The 18,698-nt window shown below is 45.1% G+C and overlaps 2 protein-coding genes across 16 annotated transcripts in view; one reads left to right on the top strand and one right to left on the bottom strand.

Moving 5' to 3' along the window:
• Positions 1-12,716, bottom strand: part of INTS9 (integrator complex subunit 9) — a 74,680-nt gene extending 61,964 nt beyond the window's left edge. The window contains exons 1-4 of one of the 2 annotated variants that reach the window (XM_030490941.1): positions 12,655-12,716; positions 7,716-7,843; positions 2,982-3,042; positions 461-523 (exon numbers count right to left, since the gene is read on the bottom strand). In XM_030490941.1, the coding sequence (XP_030346801.1) occupies positions 461-523; positions 2,982-3,042; positions 7,716-7,843; positions 12,655-12,663 (261 nt within the window). In that variant the 5' untranslated portion in view covers positions 12,664-12,716. Of the gene's footprint in view, positions 1-460; positions 524-2,981; positions 3,043-7,715; positions 7,844-11,958; positions 11,983-12,654 lie in introns of those variants that run through there. The other variant, XM_030490940.1, reaches the window with a different exon arrangement.
• Positions 12,717-12,889: 173 nt separating this feature from the next.
• HMBOX1 (homeobox containing 1) overlaps positions 12,890-18,698 on the top strand; it is a 125,390-nt gene continuing 119,581 nt past the window's right edge. For 8 of the 14 annotated variants that reach the window (XR_003992077.1, XM_030490958.1, XM_030490949.1 and 5 more), the window contains exon 1: positions 12,890-13,272. The gene's annotated coding sequence lies outside the window, so the exon portion shown is untranslated. Of the gene's footprint in view, positions 13,273-13,435; positions 13,459-18,698 lie in introns of those variants that run through there. The other 6 variants (XM_030490956.1, XM_030490955.1, XM_030490959.1 and 3 more) reach the window with 3 other exon arrangements.

Raw genomic sequence — 18,698 nt, 5'->3', positions numbered from 1 at the left:
CACATGTGAGTGCAGCCCGGCAGAATCAAACAGTGGCTTAACCACACGGTCGGCTCCCCAGGGGAGCTCCACTAGGCAGGTCATGCATCTGTGGTTAGAGACAAGTAGTTTTCCTTGTCTTCATTCACTGCTCTTATCTAGATCAGCGCATGTATCCTGTCATACTCAAGCCCAGCTCAGTCATATTGTCTTTGGAAGGCCCATAAAAAGAGACAGTGAAGTCTTATTCTTCTGTGAGATATTGATCTGCTCAATCAGACCTTCCAGTTCTCCCCAAACCATTGCTGAACAGGGCTGCTTCCACCCTTTTTCCAGTGTCATAGATACTAGAGGCACCTTAACAACACAGAGGGTTTAGTAGCATTATTTACTGAGTGCTGATAAATTTAATAATTCAGCAACTTTCTCCCACATGATAGAAAGGAATCAGATTTTTCAGTATGACTTTGAACAAACTCACCTCTGGTAAACAGAACTCAGGCACGGAGTCTACAAACACATGGCCAGAGCACTCCTTTAGTTCCTGTAAGAAAAGCACATCAACAGAGAAGACACAAAATTACAGTGCAGTGTTACTCCAGTGCAATACATTTTGCTCTTTCAAAACGTTTTCTTTATCCCAGGTAATTTCCACCCCACTCCTACATAATGTTTATCCCTTTTCTAGATAGAATTTGCTGTAAGCACACTTCAAGGGATCAGGTCCTCATCTGGAGGAACAGAGACAGTGCTCTGGTAGGTAAGGAAAGAGACCCTGGTAAGCACTGGATGGTTTAGCCGTGGCCACGGAGGAGGTGCTGTCCTATAAGGCTGCATTTTCTCTGCTCTTCCAACTGCAGATGTGTTGGCTGTAAAATGTGTAACAAGCTGCCTTTGTCTACCAGAAGTAAAGTACGAACTGAAAAGTGGGTCATGAAGACCACTCTTCTCGGAACTGCTGCTCCCATGATCTGGAAGGTGTGCACAGCACCTTTACACTGCCCTGCCTGTCTTACAAGTTTGAAATTTAGTTTTCATTCCCAATAACATCAAACCTTTTCTGTCTTATTAGGAGCAGAATACAATTTTTAGCCCCTGTCTTAGAACATTTGATGAAACATCTTCTGCAGATCTAAGCTCCACGTGGTACTTTTTCTTAGATTTATCTCTACTGGATCTCTAGTCCTCTATTTTCTTCCTCTTTTTTCAAGGCTGACATCAGAAACCTTTGTCACATGAAAAGTCACATTCTTCAGGATAATGTATGGAACAAAAACATTCCCAACTTTAGTCCTAACACACCTCACAGGCTACCTATCACCTGCTCTGCCTTCTCTTGTGGATGCTTCTCTTGCTTGTCCCAAAGCGAGTGGTCTCAGCCAGCTTCAGACTGACAGAATTAAAGATTGAATCCAATTCTTTATAATTACAGTGCACCTGCCAACTAATAACGAATGAGCAATTACATCTAGTGGCAGAAGTCTCCTAACCTCATCTCAAGGGTGTTCAAAATGATTAAAACTAGATCGCAGCAAATTTCAATGCCTCTCCAGGACTTAAGTTTTATAACTGTCATCCAGAGAGTGCTGTAGAGAGAGAGAGTGCTGTAACAGGAATGTCCACCCAACATGATAAAACACCCCCCTTTGACTCCTTCTCTTGCCTTTTTCCAGCATGGGTCAAAGAATTTACCATTCCAAGCAGTTACAATGGTCAAGGTGAAGGTAAGAGATGCTGCCTTTGAATTTTTAACACATGATTTCCATTGATGCTGTGCGAGTTTGAAGATTTCTCCTAAGCACACACTGCAGCAGCACCACAGAAATGTAAACACATCACATATAGAAATGTACTGACAGCCTACCCGTTTGTTGGACAGAAGGGAGCCAAAAGCTCTGAGACCAAGGCTGGGGTTCAGGAGAAACAAATTCCAGGGAATTCAAGCTGAGCAACTCTATTCCTTCTCTGAGCCTCTGTAGCTGTGAGATTGCCAGTTAGCATGTGCTCTGAATAGAGCTGTTACTATTTTACTAACAGAAATGCTGCCTGTACAGTTTCTTTTGTCTCCAATGAGAAGAAAAATCAGGTCTTTAATCTATGATCTTCAGCTCCCTTGTCTGTAAAAATCAGATCAATCCATTTTGTCCACCTCAAAGTCCCCTACAAAAGCAACTATTATTACTGTTTTCCTTTAATGTTCGCATAGTCAGAGAACAGTCTATTAAAACTGTATTTTCTCTACTGATACCTATTGCTGCACATATTTGAAATATATCTGCCTATTTTACTAACATCTGACATATTTTTGTGTTCATTGTTCCCCTATGGCAGATCAAGCTGGACACTGCAGTGCCTAGTTTTGGTTGAAGCCCCAGCTAAATTCTGCCTACAAAACTAATGCGATGAAAAGAGGGGGAAAAGAAAAAAATCTGTGTCTCTCATGTAGCTGAGGAAGCCCTGTGTCTTAGAATTAGGGGGCTGGAAATAATATCCTCCCTGCTATGTCCAGCAGCAGAACACATGTTGATTTCAGAGGCCAAAGACATGCTTTTCCTCTGTAAGAGACCTCCCATGAGGGGAAAACCATTCACTTTATCACAGCTGTCCTGCCTAAAAAGGGGTATGATACCAACCTCATTTATAAGCATGCTATGAAGCTTTAGTGTCAGAAAAGTGAGACTGTTGAATAAAAGGCATTCTAAGAAGGCAAAGCACTATTATTTATGGAGCTCCATGAAATAAGAAAATATTCATACTGATGATTTCTGCATTTTAAGAGGATTTTTATAAAGCTAGGCTACCTCTGAAGACTGAAAGCCTCAGAGTTGCTATTAGCATTTTGTTTCAAAATGTTCTGCTCTACAAGGACATCATGGCTGATAAAGGTACACATAGAAACCTTTGCGATGAGTCAGCATGGAAGTATTGTTCATGCAGTGCAAGCTCCTAACCTGTCAGGGAGCTTTTTGCATGCAAGAAAATTCTAACCATCACTATAGTACCTTGTCCAGAAACGTGCTTCCATCTTTCAAAACCCAACCAGGAAGTTTGGACAGCCTGGGGCTGCAGAAAGAGAGAAAAAGCATTATTGCAATATTAATTATATCATTATCATTCGCTAAGCATAGACTTTCTATTTGGTGTCACACAGGAAAAGAACACCATTTCTGTCCCAGGGAACTAACAATCTCAATAAAACAGATAGACAGTTTCATTGTGTTTAAATGTTCACTGAAATGACTTTTACAAATCATGATTATGACACTTATAAGTAAAAAGAGTAAGAAGAGGACGCATGCAGGGAGTTTGATTTGGATAATTTACGGTGAGAGTTTCAAAAAGGCTCAGCACTGCTTACACTGCCCTGTGGTGAAACTGGCTGCAGGAACAGAAGTTAGGACAGCCACAAACTCTATGCCTGAAACAATACAAAAATACTGTAAAACTGCTCTGGGATAAATATTCCCACTAGCAATGGCAGGGAAGGGCCGATGCTCTGGACTAACTCATGTAGAGACACAAAGGTTGTGATTTTATACCCACATAAACCATGGTTTCATGCTGAAGTCTCACCCCAAAGACCCACATCAACAGCTGTACAGCACATTTACCTGTGTTGGAAGGACAAAGGGGGAAGGAGGTCAACTGCATGTTTTAAGCTGGCAGGCCTGGTACCAGCCAGCAATGGCAGGGCCCCTTTTTTTAATTGTTTTACATATTAATAAAGAAACTTCAACGTGGATGTTGTAATTCTGAGTTTACAGTAGTAACTGCTGCAGCATTTCTTGCTACCATAACTGAGAGACTTATTCATACCTCACAGTGACATTTTTGTGTGAGCCTGTAACTTAGCTCTAAACCCACCGTTCAAGCATATCTACAGAAATCCAAAAATGAACAAGTTGAGGACACAAAGGAATTGAAGCTGCCTGGAACCAAGTCCTGTGAGAACCTCAGATTTGGAGACTTGAGATCTCGCAATGAAATCTGCAAGCGTTGTGCACTAAGCTCTACAGACAGGCACGCTTATATTCTATCAGGGCTTTCAAATTTAAGATCTTGAAAATGGGAAGTGATCCTAGGACTCAGAGGAATGCTGTGTTCAGATTAATATCAATATAAAAGAACAAATCCTAGCTGGCATTCCAGAAAGTCACAAGGAAGGAAAAGGGGGAAATCTAAGACTCAAGGAGTGAAGACAGGGTAATAGGTGAGAGCAGAAGGATACGTCATTGAGAAGCTGTGCCAGAGAACTGCAACCCCCTTTTGAGGATAAGGAGTAAGTCTGGAAAAGTGTGATCATAGGAAAGATGAGGTGGCTAAATGTACTCCCCACTGCCACATTCAAAAGCACAACTTAAGAGCAGCATTTTGGAGACTGAGGAGGCTGAGTAGATTTGGTGCAGTGAGCTAAAAGAGCTATGGTAAAAAAAAACCAAAACCCAGGGAAAAAGTAAGAACAAACCATTCTGAGGTGCAACAACTTTGACAGACAAGGAAGAAGACAGAAGCCTTGGTTGGAAAGGACACCTGGAGGTCTCTAGCGCAATGTCTCAAAGCCAGCACTGGATCAGGTCAGCCATGGCTTTGCTCAGCTGTGTCTTGCAAATCCCTGGAGCATGAGATTCTAGAGCCTCTCTGAGGATGGGTGAAATTGCTACGAAAAACTTCATCACTGGGAAGCTAATGTCCAACCTGAGCCTCCCAAGACACAGTTGGCGGCCACTAGCCCCTTACACTGAATGCCACTGTAGAGTTTGCCTCTGTTGCCTTTGTAACTTTCTTTCACGCAGCTGTAGGTGGCTGTTAGCTCCCCATCTCACCTCCTCTCTGCCAGACTGAACAAGCCCGGCTCCCTCAACCTCTCTGCATAGTTATGGGCTCCAGACCCTGACCATCTTGAAGCCCCCTGAACTCTGTCTCCAGTTTCTTAGCATTCTTCTTTGATTGGAAATCCAAACCTGGATCCATTTGTGGTTTCACCAGCATGAGGCAAAGCCGAATAAACTCTCCCTAATATGCTTGCCCTGCTCCCCCTAATTTAGCCTAGCATGCGGTTTGCTTTATTCATGATGAAAGAGTACTATTGACTTGTACTAAACCTGGCATCCACAGGAGAGTATACAGTCTTGTTAGGAGAGGCAAAATTAGCAGATAAGTCTTGTGTGTGGGTGAAAGTAGAATAAGCAACACAGGACAGAAAGGACTCTTTACCTTGGAGCCAAGAAGTAACACAGTTCCTGCTGACATAGTTTTGACATTGTAATAGAGTGATTGATTAATACAAAATAGCTAGAACTGTCCCATAAATAAGGTGAGCAAGTGTGTCATGGCTAGACAGGAAAGGTTAAGAGCTTCCCACATGTTCATTTTACCGTTTTGCATTTGACTTTGGTACAGGGGAGAAAATTCCAGTTGACAAACCTCCTTTAAAGTATGTGATGGGGCATAAAGTGTTTGGCAACTGCAGGTACTTTGCACATGCTCCGTCGGCTAGTGAGAACAAGGACTGCCATTTCCAGGACAAGGTGGAATCTAAATACCTTTTGACAAGCTTTTTTTTTGAAGAGCAAAGAACTCTAAAAATGTCCAGTCCCTTTAATGACACAAGCACTACAGAACTTTCCTCTCACAGATTAAAGCAGAGGCTCTCAAAATGTTTGCTCAAGGAGAGCCCCATGCCAAGTACAACACAGGATTTAGCTGCATAGCAAAGATCCTCTGTAATATCATACCTTTAAGCTCCACAGAGGTAAAGACTAGGGCACTTTGCAGACCACATACTGAGACTTGCAGAACCCAAGTGGTTCATGGATCATACTCTGGACACCTCTGGCTGACACCAGAGACACCAGAGAGAAGCACAGCTATTGCACATGGGTCCATCTCAGCACACCCAGTTCTGGGAGGACAAACAGCTGGTCATAACCTCAGATAGGACAGACCAGTGCTCAAATTCTTGTGATGCTATGTGCTTCATGCTCAGGCAGTCAGTCCTTCTTGTAGTCCCTCACCTGGAAACTGATGATAATGTTAGCTCTCCATCACACAGCTGTGTTGGCAATACATATTTTGAATTTCAGGGGTATTTAGACATCACGGTAATGGTACAACTACGAACAAGTCCACATCTGGACTTTTTAGTGACAGCCACATTCCTCCTCAAGTTTCTAACTCATTTCCACAACTCCCTGCAGGACACCTGTTTTGTAGAGTACTGAAAAGATCAATTACTTGCGCAAGTCCATATGCTTAGGACAATCCTTGCTGTAAGGGGTGTTCAATCACCTTACCAGCAAGATTGATTGGATTTAAATCCAACTGTTTGCTCCGGATTCCACTGGGCCATCAGGGGTCACATCTGACATCCTTTCTTATTGAGTTTGAGTCATTTCAGTGCAGACATTCTGGAGGTACTTGGGGAATTTCAGGTTGTGACCTGCAATTTGGCTGTTCATTCCCAGGGTCTGTTATCAGCAGACAAAGCTGGCATATCCCGGGGGAGCATTGATGCCTGCAGTTCTAAAGAACCTCTTAAGCCTTTGTTCAATCACCTAAATTTGCTACTTGTTCTCCTCTGTTTCCTTTTTCTTTGGTGGGGTGGGAGAAAGCAAATGCAAGGCAATTCTCAATTTCCCAAATTTTCTGGATCCCTTCCAAACCTACTGCTGCCCCTAAACATTGTAGTTAGCAATTATAGAATGGGACAAAAATTGACTATCACACTGATCCGTCTTAAGGCATCTGTTGCCTACTCTACAGCAGATCTTGAACTCCATGTTCTTGCAGAACAATGCATACACTGTCTATTCTTTTCGTCTCAAAAAATAACAAATCATAGGAAGTGCTGGACGAACTGATTTAACCTCATTAGGTCACTTAGGAAACTCCCTTTCCCAGTCATATTCTCCCTCTCTCAATCAAGCCTCCCCTGAACCCAGAACGTTCCTCACTTGTTTCCTTGTTGATCAAAATTACTAAATGGCTTTTGTGAAAACTCCTGTTGCTTCCCATCACCAAGAGCTTATTCATTTCCACCTTTCCAACCACTCATTTTTGTAATTTATTCCATTTATGCAAGACATAAATCACCCTAACTGAATAACCAAATTCATCTAAAAATCAGGTATAAGATTACTTTGTAGTTAGGGCATAGAAGGGAGTGCCTTGACCTCAGGATTCTCTTCTAGATTCTCCTTTTGTTTCACTGCCATTCCATTCCCATGCTCAGCTGCACTGCCCTTTTGTTTATTTAATTTTTAAAAGGGAACAATTATGCCATCAAGTCAACTAACGAGACTGTTAAGTGCTACTTTTCTTTGCATTAGTCTGTCCTCTGAAGAAAAGCCTGAGAAGATGGTGGTTAAACAGTACTTGCTGGGCTCCACTCACTCCATCTCAGTTACCCATTTATCTCATCTTGCACGAAGAAGCCAGAAAGATGACAGATATGTGACCTCACTTGTGCTGAGCAGTTGCAGCAATACTTTACTGAAGCTTAGAATAAATTATCTAGAAAAACCAATCAATAAATCCATAAAATGTCTTCCGTCTACTGAGCCAAAGGACGTTATTTTGATAAAGAGAATTTTTAAGTGAACAAAGTCTATTTATGATATCGGATGATGCTGTTCATTTGTACTCATCCCCTCCCTCCTTCCAATACACCATTTCACGCAGAGCACTCCAACTGCAACCCAAGAAGACACAAAGTGCTTACAGGCCGCAGAACATACCTCTGAACCAGTGGCAATGGGAGGAAATTGAGGGTAGATGTCATATCTAGTCCACAGTCCAACATGATGGTGGTGGATTTGAACTTGAGCACATTGCATGGTAAGGTTGGGTGTCCTGACAGGCAGTACTGCAAGAAGATGACGAGGATGAGTTACTCATGACCTTTACCACCAGCGACCTCCCCTCCTGGCGAAAATTGCCTTTTTCTTCCCTTATTTTTAAACATGTAGTTTCATACACACCAGAACAAAACCTGATTTCCTATAAATCTGTGCCTCACAGCTGTATGTGTTCATTGAGATATCCCCATGTCAGGGTATTATGGGGTGGATTTTCTTCAGTCAAGGGCTGAGAGGATGGCATAGCTCCTTTTCCAATGTAGGACAAATGAAGAATCTCTTTTTTTCTATCAATCACCTATTTTCACAAAAATCCCAGAACATTAGTTTCTTCAAAACTCGGTCCTACTGGCAAAACCTGGCTGAAGTTGGCTAGCAAATTTGAACATTACTTGGGGTGGAAAAGGCGGGAGAGAATCCCTGCAGGAACATAAGTTTTATTTCCTTAAGAAACCTGCCTAAACAACCAAACAAGATGCAGCCCCAGCCTGCTGTGGCTGCTTGGTACAGATCAGCAGGGGAAGCTGTAGTGTGCACCGAAGCAGCTCTGGGGCATGCTCTCACCTGCTTTTTGTCTTGCTAAATGCAAACAGGAAACACGAGGGAATGGACAACCACACCTGAATGGAAGGGTTTGTGTACTGAGAAATCCCAACTGCTTTGCAAGCTTAATGAGCCAGTGAGCAGGTTATGTACCGAGGCACTTCAGCATCATTGAGATGCAGTCACCTCTTGTATGGAGAGTGGCAAACACTTAACAAGGCACAGGAACAGCTGAAGCTTTGAATAAGAAGAGAAGTGAATAAAAATGCCAGCTATTAAAATGTAGGATTTGAAACGTAAATGCCTGAATAGAGCGTGGCCGCCTCGAGGTGACCATTTCTCTTCTTTGAGGAAGGATTAATTCCTTCAGGGATTGCAAGAAGAGATTTTGCATCTGCAATGAAAGTTTTTGCATCTCTGAAGTCTGTGCATCTGGCAGCTCAGGTGGTCAAACTTTAGCTTTTAAATTCAAGTTTTGATCAATTAAGATGAAAAATATCAATTAGTTGGCCATGCACTGCACTAAAACCAGACTCAGTCATTTTCTAAGTCATTTATAGTTATGCTTGCTCTCTACACTTCATTCGACAAAGGGGAAAGAAGGTAGATTAATAATTTCATTACCTACCTCTGCTCACAATATGTTAACATGGGACTGCAAGTGTCTGGATTAAAAACTCCCAAGGAGTCTATTACATACATTCATCAGAAACCTGTTCTAAATTACATTTAAATATTAAAAAGCAACTAAGCCCCCACTATTACATTAAAAAGATCACAAAGACTTTTGTTTTAAATTCACAAAGCCTTAGTTATTAAGGAATAACATTACATTTTGCCTGCTGTTAGCAAAGTTCAAAACAACTGTGAAAAGCCAGGCTGGTGAAGAAGGGAGTACACAGGAAAGGAATTCAGTTGGTTTATTTGTAAACGTAAAATACACATGTGAAATTAAGTTCTCGCCAGACCAGAACTTTGCCAACTGATGCTATAAATCCAGTCAAGTAGAAAGAAACAAAGGAAAAAATCCATTATCTAAACTATTTTTCTAGCTTTTGAATTATCAGTAATTAAAAAAGGCGATGAAATATCACCACTTTTATCAGCAAAACACTTTCTTGCTTTTATTAAAATCATGAAGAGGATCATGACCCTGACATCTCTGAGCTAACTGGAAAATCTTTCTTTTTTCTTCTTTAAAAGCATCTAAAATAATCTATATCTGTGGCTGTCATGCTGTGGTAAATGGATTCCTGGGAGGCAATGGGTTCTTTCTACCAGATTCAAGTGAAGTGACTAAAAAGAACTAAAAAAGCAATTCATATCTTACAGAGCTATTTGCACAGGTGACATTTCTGGGCCTGTACCTCTATTAGAATTTTAGATTAGTAATCTGAGAATCTGAGTGTTTGTACTATATACATCTTTAAATGCATTATAAATGTGATAATTTTTACCCAGTTCATACTTGCTACTGTTTAAAACAGATCCAGGGATTCCAGTCACTAATATTCCTGACTGGACTAAAATGCACATCCTTTCTGCTCTAAGATTTGCTTCCTTCTATCTTTATTCCCTTATGGCTAAAGGCTGGTGCAGCAAACACACTAGGCACCTAACTAAAAAGCAGTAATAGAAAAAAAGTCACAAAACATACAGAAGATATCGACATGTCCAGCTCGGCTCACAACCTTCTTGGCAGCCTTTGCAAACTGGATGGAAGTTTGACAGAGCAGGGCACAGAGAACAGAATGAGGGGCTCATTCCAGCTGCTGAGGCCCTCACAGCAGCAGGTTCTCAGCAGACATCTGCTTCACACTCAGCTCAGAGCGTCTTTGGTGATCTCATGGATGGCAATGTGACAGAAAAGAGATGATGTCTCACACTAGCAGCTCCAAAGCAAGCAAGATTTTGCAGGTTAAAGCCACTGCTTTGAATACCAACAAATACTGCAGTGCTTTCTTTCAGTATTAATATCACATGCAAGTAGATTTGCCTGGACCAAAGCACAGCTGAATTTGTGGGAGTCTGACATTTTCACTGGACTCTGAAGCAGGTCTAGAGTCTGTCACCTCTCCCTTGTTCTTCCAAATTCCACCCAAATAGATGGGAAAAAAAGAGGATGAAATAACACCCAACTCCTCCCACCACAACCCCGAGATACACACACATCTCCAGACAAATGTAAGGTCGAGAATTTGTCTCCAAATTCTCCCAGTCTCCAAATTTATACACAGGTCTAAAAATGTTACAATACAGATTTCAGACAGCTTGTATGCCCCCCCCATCCAACCTCTTTCCTCTCTCTACTCCTCTGCAAGACTCCAGATGTTAAAAGAAGTCTGGTTCTGAAGACTACGGTCTTCATTTAAATGTTTCCCAGTTTGCATTCCCCCATACTGCATTATAGCAGCCTTTACAGCCATGTCCAGAAGTGCTTAGCTTTGGAGTTTGTCCCACTGGCAGTATCCACACACAGAGGCTTAATCACATACGCAAGATTACACAGCCAGGTTGGATGGGGCTTGAAGCAACCTGCTCTACTGGAAGGTGTCCCTGCCTGTGGGAGGGGGTTGGAACTAGATGAGCTTTAAGGTCCCTTCCAACCCAAACCATTCTGTGATTCTATGATCAAGCTCTTCAGCCACTTGCCTACTGAATTAATTTTACATGGTTACACTGGAGATGGTGATTTACTGGAAGCCTCAAAATAAGCCCAGAATCCAAGTTAACTGCTATGAAGCTTCCTCAAGACAAACCAACTGCTCAGTCTCAAAACTGAGAGACAATCATATCTTCAACAGTGTAACCTCATGTTAAACAACTCAGATGTTATGCTCAGTTATTTTGAAACCTGATTCAGTTTTCACCTCCAAAGAATTTTAGTACATGATGTGAAACAGAAATTCTTAATCACAGAGTGGTTTGGGTTGGAAGGGGCCTTAAAGCTCATCTAGTTCCAACCTCTCTGCCACGGGCAGGGGCACCTTCCACTAGAGCAGGTTGCTCCAAGCCCCGTCCAACCTGGCCTTGAACACTGCCAGGGATGGGGCAGCCACAGCTCCTCAGAAATAAAATAGCTGAAATAAAGCAGCGGCTGAATGCAAGGTCTCTCGGAAACTTAAGTAGTCGAAAAGGGAGGTCTGGAGAGAAGACCAATAATATGGGTAATGTATTTTCTGACAGCTTTCCCTTTACCAAATTGTTATATCAAAACCAAAATATCCACCAGAAGCATAGTGCACCCTTGACAAAGCTGTTCCAGGCTGATTTTCTCATTAATAACTACCTGCATTAACATTATACTGCTGATGGAAATAACAATTTTATTATGAACCACAGGGATTTATTAATATTCTTAGAGCAACCCAGCAGAAGTCACATATGCAGTGGGCTAGCTTCTGCTCCGCTCCAGGGCGAGGCTTGTGTTTAAGGGCAGAAGGGCAGAAACACCTCCTCCTCTTCCTCACAAATCACACCAATGTTTATCATAGAATCACAGAATCAGCTAGGGTGGAAAAGACCTCCAACATCATCATGTACAATCCATCACCCCAGCACTGCCAAGACCACCACTAACCCATGTCACTGAGGGCCTCATCTACACGGTTTTGAACACTTCCAGAGACGGTGACTCCACCACTGTCCGGGCAGCCTGTTCCAAAGCCTGATCACCCTGCCTGTGAAGAAATTGTTGCTGATATCCAATCTAAACTTCCCCTGGCGCAGCTTGAGGACGTTTCCTCTTGTCCTATCACTTGTTACTTGGGAGAAGAGACCGACCCCACCTCACTAGGGGTGAGGGGTCACACTAGGGGTGTAGGGGTCACCTCTACAACCTCCTTTCAGGCAGTTGTAGAGAGCTATAAGGTCCTCCCTGAGCCTTCTCTTCTCCAGTCTAAACAGCCTCAGGTCCCTCAGCCGCCTCTCATAACACTCGCGCCCACCCAACCCAAACCCCCCACGCCCGGACAGCCGCTGCACCATCGGCAGAAGACCGGCGGAGCACCGCTAGGGCCTATGCCCCTTCCCTCATGCGAGGCCGCCGACCCGCAGCGGGCCTGCCCCGGCGGTGGCTCGCTGAGGGGAGCCGAGCGCTGGGCCCGCCCCCACGGGCCACTCCGGGCCACCCCTCCCCAGCAGCGCCTCAGCTTCCTCTCCCACCCGCTGGGGCTGAGGCTGCCGTAGCCCAGAGGCGACCCGGGGAGCCCCGCCGCTGGGGGCAGGCCGAACCCCCGAAACACCCCTCACATCACCCCCCGCCTCACGCACTCACCAGCTTCATGCTTCCCCCGGCTCTATTTACCGGGACAATCCTGCCCCCCCGCCCCGCTTCCTGCCCGCGCCCCACGGCATCATGGGACTTGCAGTCCCACCGCCCCCGCCCAGGATGAAGTCATTCCCGAGGCATGCCGGGAGTTGTAGTCCGCGCCGCATTGCGCCCCGCGCTCCGCCGGCGCGGCGCGCCGCCGAGGCACGCTGGGAGTTGTAGTCCAAGAGTTGCCGGTCTCCCCGTCACCCTGGGGAGGCGGGAACTACAAGTCCCATGGTCTCACATCGGCAGCAGGTGGGAGCTTGGATGTTGATATCAACATGGCGCTTGTCAGACAGACAAAGACAGTCAGTCTGGTGTGATTGAGCCAAAAAAACCCAAACAAACCCGAGGGAGCGGGCGAGGCGCAGGGAGCGGCAGGAGCCGGGCCGCGCGGGGAGGGGTCCCTGGTCCTCAGGGGGCTGGGGAGGGGGGCGAGGTGGCCGAGGGATTTCCTCCCCCCCCCCTATTGTCCTCGCCCCTCTGCGCTCCCGTTCATCCCCCCTCACTCTGGGGCAGGCGGGGGGACCCCCCCACTCCTGCCGTTACATGGTGAGGTGGAGGCGCCGCCGGCACCCAGAGGTGAGTGTTGCTGGAGGGGGGGGAGCGGCGGTGTGAGGGGAGGGGACGGGCGGGCGGGTGGGTGGGCTGGAGGAAGGAGGTGGGGGGGGGGGGAAGGCGGGCAGGGGGTCCCCCCTCAGCCGGCGCCGCGGCCGCCTGCGGGGAGTCGCGCCGCGGCGGAGAGCGGGTTTCCTCGCAGCGCGGGATGTGCGTGAGGGGGGCAGCCGGGGCGGGGGGCGGCGGGGGGCGGGCAGGGGCAGCCCCGCAGCACGGCGGACACTCGCTGGCAGAGTTAGAGCCGAGGCTCCGGTGGACTCCGCGTATCCTCGGTGGCCCTGGAGCACGGGAGGAGGACGGTGTCCCCGAGAGGCTGCCGCGGGGTCTGCGGGAGGGCAGGGCCACCTCCGGGCTTTACAGAAGAGCCCTCCATGGTTCTTCCTGCCGTTTATTTATCTCTTCTTGTTTCTTCCACCCCTCTCCCGGGTGGGGGGCACGCACTTGTGGTGGCGGAGTCCCCTCAGCCTGGGTGGGTGCCTTGTTGTATTTTTGTGGTGTTTCGGTTTTGTTCGCCGCTGAGTTTGGGGCTGGGCTGGTGCGAGCCCCAGCGCGGCTGCGGAGGGCGGCGGGGCCCCGCTCTCTGTCTCCGGGACCCGGGACGTGCCCCGGCCCGGCGCGGGGGAGGCCGAGGGAGGCTCCGACCCCGCGGAGCTGGAGACCGGGTGTCACCGTGCGAGTCGCGCCCGGCATCAAGCCCCTTCGCTGGGGCTCTTGCCCTGCCCTGCCGGGGGGCCCGAGGGGCTGCCGGGGGTGTGCGACAGCTCCTTGCTAGGGGAGCCCAGGTGCTTTGTGCCTATGGAGGTAGGGGGAACGGGGGCCGGCTGTTCCCAAACCCTTTGGCTCCCAGGGCTGGGGCGCGACGAGGAGGGCGAGATCTATTGCAGCTCCGGGGGCTGAGAGAGGGTTTTTGGGGAGGGCAAAGGCGCGAACCCGAAGGTTGTCCTGTTGCTGGAGAGTTTAATATGGGAACGGGTGGGGAAGGAGGAGGGCTCGAAGGGAAGTCATTCCTGAAATGTGCGGGGAGGGCTTGGGTGGGGTGTCATACGCTTGTTTATTTTGTACTTGTTGGGAAGAGATGGGGAGGGGGTTAAATGCTTTTGTAGCCGCTCCTGGGATATTTTTTTCGGAAGAACAGTGTGTCTGACCGCTGGACCGGCTGGAGGAAGCGGCGGGGAATGCCGCTGGACTGTTCTGCTCTCGTTCGGGGTTAAAACCAAAAAGGGGCGAGCGGTTTTAGGTGCAGAATACACATGCGAGGCAGAGCGAGCCGAGTTCTTCAACCTCAGTTTTGTCTGGTGGGTTTTTTTTTCAGTTGGGCTTAGTTTAGTCTCTTGGTATGTTTGCAGAGCACTTATTCGGGGAGCATTTTTGTCTTTGCGATAGGTCTGAAAAAGCCTGAGTCGTGTATGTGCTGTTTTTTTCCCGGTCCCTTCGCGTTAGGGACAAAAAAATGCTTTTTTTTGGGGGGTGGGGAGGGAAGAAGGAAGAGGAAATGAAGATTGTAAGCGTGTTTGCTGGCTGTCTGCAGAGTCGGGTGTATCTCAGTTCGTTCTCCTGCTCAAGTAACGTTGGGACTACAGATAAGTGGCTTCTAAGCGCAAAATGTACATGAACAAAAGGTGGGAAGATTTAAACTTAGTAGGGAGGAAAGTGTTAAGCTGATGGCCAGGGCACGCTTTTGAGAGCACTGCCGGAGCAGATCTGAAAGACACTAGCTACGTGCCCTTGCTTCAAACTAATGGGGATGGAGAAAAAGAAACTGGTGGGGAAAATAACCCCTTCCAATTTGCAGGAATGATACCATGTCAAATATATCGTATCGGAGAGAGGAATTGTGCTCTGCAGACAATTTGTGGGCTGGCAAAACCCTGAAGTGCCTGCTTGCGTCCCGTGATATGACTAGCTCATTTCTGCAGGGCTCATCAGGTACAGACTCTGCTTCCTTCCTGGGATGGTGCAGCTGGCGTTTGATTTCCTCCATGGATGGGAGAGGAGGAGTCCTGTGCAGTTTTTTTCCTTGAGATGATTGCATTTTCTTTGGCCTTGCTGTACCCTGCCTCATTAGTAGGAACTGCATCTATATTTATTTACCATTATACTGTGTCCCTTGGGATGTGGGGTGTAGTTTGGAGTAGGTATGTATGGATTTATCACTCTTAAGGTTCTTTTTTTTTCTCCCATCAAGCTAGGACCAAATCTGTCAACAGCAGAGAACAAACTTAATTTATTTCTGTGTTTTACATCTCCCTTTTTGCCATTTCTCTTCCAAATTGCTAAGAAAACATCTCCGAGATGCGGATGGGGGAAGGAAGTAGGGGAGAAGTGAGAAAGGGATGGAATATGTTATTTGTGCAGGGATGCATTTGTTATCTGCGTGTTCTGGGAGTACTGGGCTCTGTGAAAGAGCAAGGTTTTGACACTGCATCTGAAAACTGGGGTTTGGGAATGCTGTTTTCCCTCATGTGAAGCTGCTTCTTCAGCCCCACAACAGCCACAACTTTTTCTGTATGGTTGACAGAATCGTCTGACGAGCCTGGGCTTGAGACTAGGAATAAGGAACTTGTGTTTTACTCAGCAATGGCTGTTCTTCCTCCTATCGTTCCTTTAGCACCAGTGCAAGCACCAGAACAGGCATCAGCATTTTTACTCCTGTGTCATCCAACTGTTCAGAGCAGGTCTAGACGACATTGTGGTATGCAGACTGCCAGCTGTGTTACAGGAATGCTACCTTAGGTGAAACTGCAGGATTTTTAAAGAGTGGTAGGGAAATCTTGAAGAAAATCCTGTGTGGATGAGGCCTGCTTATCTCTGTAACTACTTTGCTGAGCAGTCTGGAGCAATTCCATTCTATTTGTTGACCTTTCTAGAAAACGTGCAGCTCTCTAGCAGCATGATTCTGATAATTCCACACAGTCAGTAACCGGTGTCAGCTGCAGAAAGCTTACTTCTGAGGCAGATTCTGTGTGGGTCTTACTGGTCTGTTTGAAAAGGATATTAAAAGTTTATAGCAGGCCTGTGTTTTGAAAATTAAATTATTATGAAGTGTTTACTTTATAGCAGTAATCCATAAATTCATGGAAGTGTTTGCTATGGGTTTTTTGCATTGGTATCTGGAGCTGGGAAAACAGTGGGGTTCAGACATTCACTTTAAAATGAATTTTATTTTTAATAAGATGATTTTTTAATAAGCATGAATTTCAAGAGTTGTTCTATCATTAACTTTTAGGGCTGCTATTTTTTTCTTGTATGTCAGTGGGGCAGTGGTGAAATTTGGGTCTTTTGGGTATGATGTTTGGGTGGAGAACTGAAAGAATTAATGAAACCGAAACATGAGAAAGGAAGAATGCTGTGCTGTCCCTTTCATAAAGGGATCTCGGAAGATGTTTGGTTGTATATGTTAGAAAATAAACTAGTTTGCATGAAACGACAGCACATTTTAATCTAAAGAAAGCAACTTCTGCTTTACAGGGATTTCTATGCAGAGCTTTTAGGGACACTAAAGAATTAACAGTGTTGGGATCTGTGGCAAGTATTTTTTATCTTCTGCAAAGTTTAGGCTTTGAAATCAAACACTTGAAAGGAATCTGTCAGCTTAAGAATCCTGCTGCACAAACCCTGTGCTGTTGTTTCTCCTATCGATAACTTTATGCAGCTTTGACACTTCCCCTAAAGTCACTGAAGTCAATTTCACTTTAAACTGATTTTAATGGAGCAGGCATTGGATTCTGCATACATGTCCTCATGGGATTGGGCTTTAATTGTACCTACTGATAATGTGATCTTGTGGGTTATCAATGAAGCGAGACCAATGTCATGATTATAGTAGGATTTTCAGGAGATGATGAGAAGAATTCAATTTTTTTTTCATCAAACTCATATCCCTAAAGTTGGTTTTATACATAAGATTACTAATCAACTGTATTTTGGCATTCTAATATTCCTGTATTGACTAAAGCTTTCTTCCGACATGTAGAAAATTAGGATGGCTGGATAGCAAAGTATACTAAGTGTTCACATTTGAACACTCACTCATGCAAACGGATTCTTTGTTAGCTATGAATGCAATTTCCAGTGTTAATGCTAAAGATAAGTGTTTTGACAAATGCTTTTAATTCGGGGAGCAATAGAAGCAAGAATAACAGGATATGAAAAGAAAATGTTATTTGTCATTTCGCAGGTGGCAAACCAAGGTGTAGAGGGATTAACTTACCTGAGTTCTGACGCGGAGTCTGCGGCACAACTAGTCATCACTGTGATCTCAAGGGTTCGTTAGGGCTTTATTCAGAGGTTTTCTTCCTTCCCTCATTAATTGGCAAACTTCCACATTTTGAAAACAACATCTAGAGATAATTTTTTTTCCTCCACTTTCAAACTTTATAGCCTGAAGTTTGGGTTTTTTTCATTTTTCAGTTAAGCCTTGAGAACACAAGGTTGGAAAGCTTCTCCCAAACAGCACCTCCCTGACATATGATACTATCTTGAAACAGCCTCTGACAAGTGAACCCTCTCATTGAAATCATGTGAGGAATTTTATTACTCAACTCTGAAAATCTTCTGGGGGAAAGGAGGTTGCAAACTATTAACTATGTGGTCTTCATTGCAAGTTGGCACGTCAAATGTTCTTATGTATTGAGGCAGTCATGTGGGCCACAGCCAGGAGTAGAGAATCGGCTTTGTAGTTTCTGACCAACTGAAAATTTCATCCTGTAACCGTGAGAAATGCATTTCTTTGTGTTGTGCCTGCTAAAAGGAGATACATTCACTTGAAATCTGGTCTTTAAATATGGTATTGTTTGATTTCCTTCTCTCTCCTCTCACTCGACTGGGTGCTTACACGGGGTTAGCCTGTGACCATAAAGGCATGCGGAGAAGCTTTTATGATAGATAAACTTTAAAAGTATATTGTGTTTGGGATACTTCTGCTCTTTGCTGTTGCAGTCAGGTTTACCAAGAGCTTGTAGCTCATGCAAGCTGCCTACATAATATGCTGCTGAGCAAAGTGCTCGTTTCGCAGTTATGAAACTGCTACTATGACAATTACTGCATCATAAAGCCTAACCTAATTAGAAGTGATCGATTTATGGCCACAACTGGTGTGGTATGCTAGTGTAATACAGCTCTGATGCGTTACATCTGATTCATTATGGCTGAGCCACTGTCCTTCTCCTTTACTATTCTATGATAAAATAATACTTTATACCTTCGTTTGTAGATATTTAAGTGCTTTACAGAGGTATCAGTATTTTACAACTAGAGAAACTGAGGCATAAGGGCCAAGTGACTCACTTAAGGTCATGTACTGAGTCAGTGGCAGCTGAACATGGCTATCTCTATTCCCTATCTATTGCCCTCTTACATCTGTGATCTGTTAATATATATTAACCATACAA

The sequence above is a fragment of the Strigops habroptila genome, chromosome 6 (assembly GCF_004027225.2).
Source record: "Strigops habroptila isolate Jane chromosome 6, bStrHab1.2.pri, whole genome shotgun sequence".
Lineage (NCBI taxonomy): Eukaryota > Metazoa > Chordata > Aves > Psittaciformes > Psittacidae > Strigops > Strigops habroptila.
This window is presented reverse-complemented; position numbering and strand designations above follow the sequence as displayed.